Genomic DNA, 6,395 nt, shown 5'->3' with positions numbered 1-6,395 from the left:
TGTTTACTTAAATATACTATTAAAAATAAAATTGGAAAAAGGAAAACCGTGTTATTAAACTATGCGGTGTCGTCACCGCAACTAAAACCCCAGTTTTGGCATTCGCCATCACCATAGAAGTCTCGCCTTTTCCCTGTCTCTCTCTGTTCGCTAAACCCTAACCTCGACCATTCCAAACCTCATGCCGCCGCGATGGCGATCGTGGCGGCTTCGGTCGCGGGTTGGGCTGTGGCCGGGGCGACCGGGGCAGTGTCGGGCGCCGCGGCGGCGGGCGGCGGCCGACGCGATGAGGAGGAGAAGTGGGTGCCGGTTGCCAAGCTTGGCCGTCTCGTGAAGGAGGGAAATATTACCAACCTTTAGCAGATCCACCTCCACTCCCTTCCCGTTAAGGAGCATCAAATCATCGACACGCTCCTTGGTGGCCGCATCAAGGACGAATCAAGGACGAGGTCATGAAGATTTTGCCCGTCTAGAAACAGAGGCGTTCCGACCAGCGCACCCGGTTCAAGGCTTTCGTCGTTGTTATTGACACCGACAGCCATGTTGGCCTCGGCGTCAAGTGAGCCAAGGAGGTCGCTACCGCTATCCGTGGTGCCATCATTCTTGCCAAGCTCTCGGTTATCCCTGTTAAAAGAGGCTACTGGGGATACAAGATCGGGAAGCCTCATACAGTGCCGTGCAAGGTCGCCGGAAAGTGTGGATCCGTGACCGTCCTGATGGTGCCTGCTCCGAAGGGGGCGGGGATTGTGGCTGCCCGTGTGCCAAAGAAGGTGCTTTAGTTTGCCGGGATCGAGGATGTGTTCACCTCATCGCGTGGGTCAACCAAGACTCTTGGGAACTTCGTGACGGTCAATTTTTCTTGTGGACTATTATTTACTTTATTTGAAGCGGTTGATTTCCATCGGTAATGAGAAAAAAGATGTGATTTTTCGTATCTTTACTTCTTTTAAGCAATTGGCGATGTTAATTGCTGATCTAGGTCTATCTAGCATATGTCTCGTGATGACAGTTGAAAGGCTTTTCAATATAGTTCTGGATCTTGATGATGATTTGTTACATACTAGCAACATGTAAATCTTTAACTTCAGTTCTGGTAGCATTTATATTATCTCAATTAGCTTCTGGTGACTGTATTTGAAAAGAATTACTACCTAGATGTCACATGATAATTTTGAATGAGCCATTTTTTTTCTTTGTAGATGCAATCAGTAACACATCAGGTTTTTGGCATAGATTTATGGCATTGAGCAGTTGCTATATCGTTTCTTATTGATATTTATTTCCTTGATGAGCAATGAACTTGTTATAACGGAACTGTTGATACTAAACGTTAGAAAATGACAACCTTTTTATACTATTTGATTTGGCACTTCCAAATCTTCTAGATGGAAGCAAGATTAAAGTATGGTGGTGCCATTCCTTCTAAATTTTACCTGAACTCTTATCTACTGCTTGCATGCTACTTCTTGTTTCTTTATTTCTTACTACGGGTTATCCATGTAAGAGAAACTCAAACAAGTTTTGTTCTGCTATTTTTGGATATGGAAAACTTTCTAGTTGTTTAGTTCTGCATGATTAAAGTATTAGTAGTCGTATTGTTAATTTCTGAGGGTAGGAAAGGAATTAGGAAAGAAAGGTAATTATTTTGATTAGTACGCTTAATTAGGAAATAGAGCACTGATTGTATGTAAAGATCCAACCACTCAGTCAAGTACTTGTCACTAGTTCAATTCAAGCTCTGCAGAGTAGGTGATCACACACTATTATTGGCTGAATCTACTAGCTTTAGCAAACTCAAATCAGGTCCCTTTTCACTGATCAACTAATTGGCGTCCAATCTGAATAAAAATATTTTATGACTCTATCTAACAACTGTATGGGGGGTTAGGAATACTTACTGTGGTGAATCAAGCACCATATGGGGGTTTGGAAATAGTTCATGGAAATTGTTGGTTCAGTGTGGATTTACATTTTTTTAATCATCCATCGGCTTAATATGTACTTTGTTCAAACTCATAAGTGAGACTTGTACTGATTAATGTCATTGAATTGCACCTAGGTGCAGACACACAAAGGTTGAATCTTGTGTGTTGCCTTGATTAAGTTTTCCCGGTCCTACCATGGTTCTTGGAATTGGTTGGTCTTGATTAGATTCAATTGACCAGGATTGGTTATTCTGATTCTGATTTCCTCAATATTTCTGAGGTTCATTAGGATTGGCTTAAAGATTTGCGAGATAATGTATGAGATCACAAGGATTATATGCTGATAATTATGTTGGTAGTGAAAAACAGGAAATTTGATGACTTCTTATCTCTGTGCAGGCAACCTTTGAGTACCTAATGAAGACATATAGATTCCTGACACCTGACTTCTGGATGGACACTCGCTTTAGCAAATCCCCCTTCCAGGAGTACACTGACTTACGTGCAAAGCCGGCCAAGGCAATACTTCTTGACAACACCGAGAAGGATGAATCTTAGGATGATGCTTGGGAGTGAGTTCTTTCATAGCATTTACTTTGTGTTTTGTCACTTTGTTTAATTAGAACCTAGGTTGAGAACTTTTTCACAATGTTATTCTATGATGAATCCTGTCACCATAGTTTTAGTATTCCTGCTATGTGTTTTGCTTTTTCATTGTTGTACACATCAAGATGCAGTTAAACGAGACATGAGCATGAGGTGCTTTAATCAATAGATCAAGATCCTTAAATCATCTCGCAAATTTCTTGAATGGTGGTGTCATTCTTGATATGTTAAATTTCTTCAAGTATTATGTGCCTCAGAATATTCTTTCTCGAACATTGGTAGGATTGAAGTCTTGTGTGCCTCAAAATGACCCCATGAAGAGGGGCTTGCTCTGCTCTCATCCCCTTTCCTCTTCACCTCAAGCTCTTATTCCTTCTCCTTCACTTAAATCTCATCCTAAATTCTCTCAAATATCTTTGTAGAATCTCCCAAATTCAAGCAATCATTGAAGGGAAATTACTAGTATTTTCAAGAGAACATTGAAATTGAAAATCTGGTTAATTTTTCTCTAAAAATTAGATAAATTCGAGCATATTTGTGTTAATTTAATGACTTCAATTTGGATGCAATTAGATCAATATTAGAGTCATTTCTTGTTGTATCTTCTGTTTGCACTTGATTTATGACTGATTCACAAAAATCAAGTTTTGAGGAATTGAGATGTAAATCTTTGTAAATCTCATATTTTAGTAAAAAGGTGGGCAGATAAGCTACACCTTTTTATGATGGTTCTGGATGCTGGGCTGCTTCTATGCATTCAGACATGTGATCTCCCTCTCTCTCTCTTTGTTACCCCAATGTACTAAAAAGAAGAAAAAAAAAAAAAATAATAATAATAATAATAATAAATAAATAAATAAATAACTGATATTTTTGATGTCAATCTATAATGAAAACAATGAGGGTGCTCTTTTACGATCTAGATGACCAAAGCTTATGAAAATAGCTGTATTTTTTTGTTGGAAAAGTGTGCGTAAATTGATCTTCCTATAACCATAAGGATGCTCTTTTGCGATCTGGATGGCAAGAGCTTAGTCTTTGTGTTATGAAAACATGTGTATATTGACTATCCTAGATTAGAAAAAATTATTGATAACACTGTACTTGTAGTGGTAAGGCTTGGTATATTGATCTTCTTTTATCTCCATAGTGATAAGGCTGTGTATATTTATTTGTTGGAGGAAGTCTCATGCATTGAATTTATACTTTATGATTGAAAAATAATAAAAATGTAATACTAAAACTAGAACTTAGGGAACTAATGTTGACAACATTGTCTGTCCTGGTCCACAAATTAAGTATTTATTAGTGCATTGCCTTTGAAAGATAAGCAATGTGTTGTGACAAGCAGGTAAGAAAAGGGCAATTCCTGTGCTGCTCACAATCTCTCTCCTCACAAGTAGCAGACTTAATCTCAATTCTTAACATGGGATTAAAGCCCATAGCAGATTACTCAATTCCAAGTACTTCAAAACTTCTAGCGATTAGAACAGGACTAAATTGACATGATAGAGATTCACATACATATCCTGCAATTAATCACAATTTGACAGATAGTGCATACAGTTTGTAATAATACATTTACAGAGAGGAGTGGTGAAATGAAGCTGGGAGACTATATATGCCCACCCACTGGTAGCAGACTTCCACTGGTCCACATACTCTTGGAAACAAACAACCAAATTGGAACCACCACTACACAAAAAATACACCTGAAATGTTAGAACCAAGCACATGCACTTGAGCTCTGTCAGCTTATTTTCCTCTTCTTGCTTGTCTCCCTCATCCTCTTCTCTCCCAGTCTTTCCTCCATTTTCCTGATGAGGTCTTCTGCATTGTCTGCTGAAACTACAATCTGACTTGCTGAGTCTTCTATGAAGCCTTCCTCCACTCCCTTCTTGAATAATGCAAGCAAATCATTGTAGTACCCATCCACATTCAGTATCCCAACCTGTACAAAACAAGCAAAACCCACAGAATTTGGTGCAGACTAAGAGGAAGAATGAGTAGTTGTAGTAGTAGTAGTAGTAGTAGTACTCACTGGTTTGCCATGGATGCCAAGCTGAGACCAAGCTACCATCTCAAGAAGTTCCTCCATGGTTCCATAACCACCTAAAGAGGTCAATGTTGAGAAATAGAGTTAGTCTCAAGTGTTAGCAACTTGAGCACTGGAATGGTTCACTTGGGTTTCACCTGGAAGCGCGATAAATGCGTCAGCATTTTTAGCCATTTCTGACTTCCTCTCATGCATGTCTGCAACTGTTTTCACCTCTCCAATGGTTTCTCCTGATATCTGCACACTTTCTCTGCTTAGTTGCTTGTAGGAAGAAACACAAACTATTTGAACACTTGAAGGCTTACAAAACAAGATAGATGAGTTGGAACTGCACCTCACTTGGCAAGAGGGCAGTAGGAATGACCCTGTAATTGAGTGAAGTATGAGTGTGTACCAAAATGCATGCAAGTCAGTTAAACAAAGAAAAGAAAGTTAGCGGAGTTCTTACCCGAGAACATTGCAGCCACCATCAAAGACTGTTTTAGATATCAACCCCATTAGGCCGACACTTCCACCACCATAAACCAGGTCTATTTTCCTCTCTACCTGAAATGAAAGAGGAATCAAGGTCATCAAGTATTGGCATAGAAAAGGAGACAAGCACAAGAAACAAAATCCAGAGCAGATCTTTCTTCATAAATATTCTCCTTAGGACAGAATGAATATTCTCAGTGTCATCCTGAAAAGAGAAATTAAGTACATATGCTTCTGCTAGCTGTCTCATCTCATGTTCTTGGTGGTGTCTTAAGAAGAGTTGAAACTTGGATTGATTCCTCACCAGTTTCTTTCCAAGGTCAAGAGCTGCTTCACTGAAGGAAGTCCTGTTTCCGTGCCTGCTCCCGCAGAAAACACATATGCTCCTGAACCTCCCTTTGTTTCCTCCTCCCACTGCATTCTGCTGGCTTGCTTCCATCCCCTCAAGAATGAGAGTCCCAAGGGGAAGAAGCAATGAACACAAACTAGCAGACAGTTTTGAGAATTAAAGGGAAGGTGAAGCTAGAGAAGGAAGAATGGATTCAAGCAATGTATCAGAAAGCAGGAAGCCCATGCTTTTCCTGCTCAAACAACTAGTACTTTGTGTTGTAGATCATAGCAGCATGAATCCTTCACCATCCTCCCCTCTTTATCCCCTACTCTCGCTCTCTCTCTCTCTCTCTCTCTCTCTCTCTCTCTCTCTCTCTCTCTCTATCTGAATCTGATGAAAATTTACCATAACAGTATGTTTCCTTTTGTGCCAATCCAATCAGTGTAGTTTTTCACCTATACTGTTGTTCTCTCTTGATATAATATAGACAAAGTGATATTATTCTATAAGAACACAGACAACCCTTGTGCTAATTAGCTTGTGTCTGCATTACTCAGTGCTTTTTGTATGTCCCTACAGTCCTAGATTCTACTGCATTTTGGGAGAGCCACATAGCCAATCAGGACCAGACATCTCCTTATCATCATTAGCTTATTCATCGCAAATTGCAGCAACCTGTAATGATCAGGAGGAGGATGGGATTTTAATCCATTTTGGTGGATATCGAATGGATACACAGCACAGTCAAGTCAAAGATGTGCAGTTTGGTGATGAGGCCTCACCAAAAAGCTCTGTGCCACTTCTACAAAGCTTAATTGGTGACAGGAACATCACTAGATCATTTGTTTAAGTGTTGTGTTGGTTAAAGGAGGCGTCGGTGAACCACTCAGGCTCATATAATATGTTCTATCCTGTTAGATCTCGAGTGCTCTTGTCAAAATTGAGTCATGTACCCATTGGAGTAGGAGAGCTACAGCACAGAATCAAAGGCTTTTTTTGGGGG

At 39.9% G+C, this 6,395-nt stretch overlaps 1 protein-coding gene and 1 pseudogene across 1 annotated transcript; one reads left to right on the top strand and one right to left on the bottom strand.

Moving 5' to 3' along the window:
- Positions 1-104: 104 nt before the first annotated feature.
- On the top strand, positions 105-2,718 carry LOC135588652 (small ribosomal subunit protein uS5w-like; annotated as a pseudogene).
- Positions 2,719-4,041: 1,323 nt separating this feature from the next.
- On the bottom strand, positions 4,042-5,943 carry LOC103995771 (probable cytokinin riboside 5'-monophosphate phosphoribohydrolase LOG4). Its single transcript, XM_009416466.3, has 6 exons — positions 5,366-5,943; positions 5,036-5,133; positions 4,922-4,952; positions 4,725-4,824; positions 4,573-4,643; positions 4,042-4,482 (listed from the first exon to the last, which is right to left on the bottom strand). Exons 1-6 carry the CDS (start codon positions 5,498-5,500, stop codon positions 4,282-4,284), a joined length of 636 nt encoding a protein of 211 aa, XP_009414741.1. The 5' UTR covers positions 5,501-5,943; the 3' UTR covers positions 4,042-4,281.
- Positions 5,944-6,395: the final 452 nt, after the last annotated feature.

The sequence above is a fragment of the Musa acuminata genome, chromosome BXJ1-8 (genome assembly GCF_036884655.1).
Source record: "Musa acuminata AAA Group cultivar baxijiao chromosome BXJ1-8, Cavendish_Baxijiao_AAA, whole genome shotgun sequence".
Taxonomy (NCBI): domain Eukaryota; kingdom Viridiplantae; phylum Streptophyta; class Magnoliopsida; order Zingiberales; family Musaceae; genus Musa; species Musa acuminata.
The sequence above is the reverse complement of the archived record's forward strand: the minus strand, read 5'-3'. Positions and strand labels throughout refer to the sequence as shown.

What these genes read in the sequence shown, in the direction of transcription:
- LOC103995771 (XM_009416466.3), bottom strand. Translation starts at nt 5,500, where the DNA reads ATGGAAGCAAGCCAGCAGAATGCAGTGGGAGGAGGAAACAAAGGGAGG. An exon ending in CTGCCCTCTTGCCAAGTGAG is followed by an intron (nt 4,825 to 4,921) that starts GTGCAGTTCCAA and finishes GAAAGTGTGCAG; the next exon opens with ATATCAGGAGAAACCATTGG. An exon ending in CGCATTTATCGCGCTTCCAG is followed by an intron (nt 4,644 to 4,724) that starts GTGAAACCCAAG and finishes TGACCTCTTTAG; the next exon opens with GTGGTTATGGAACCATGGAG.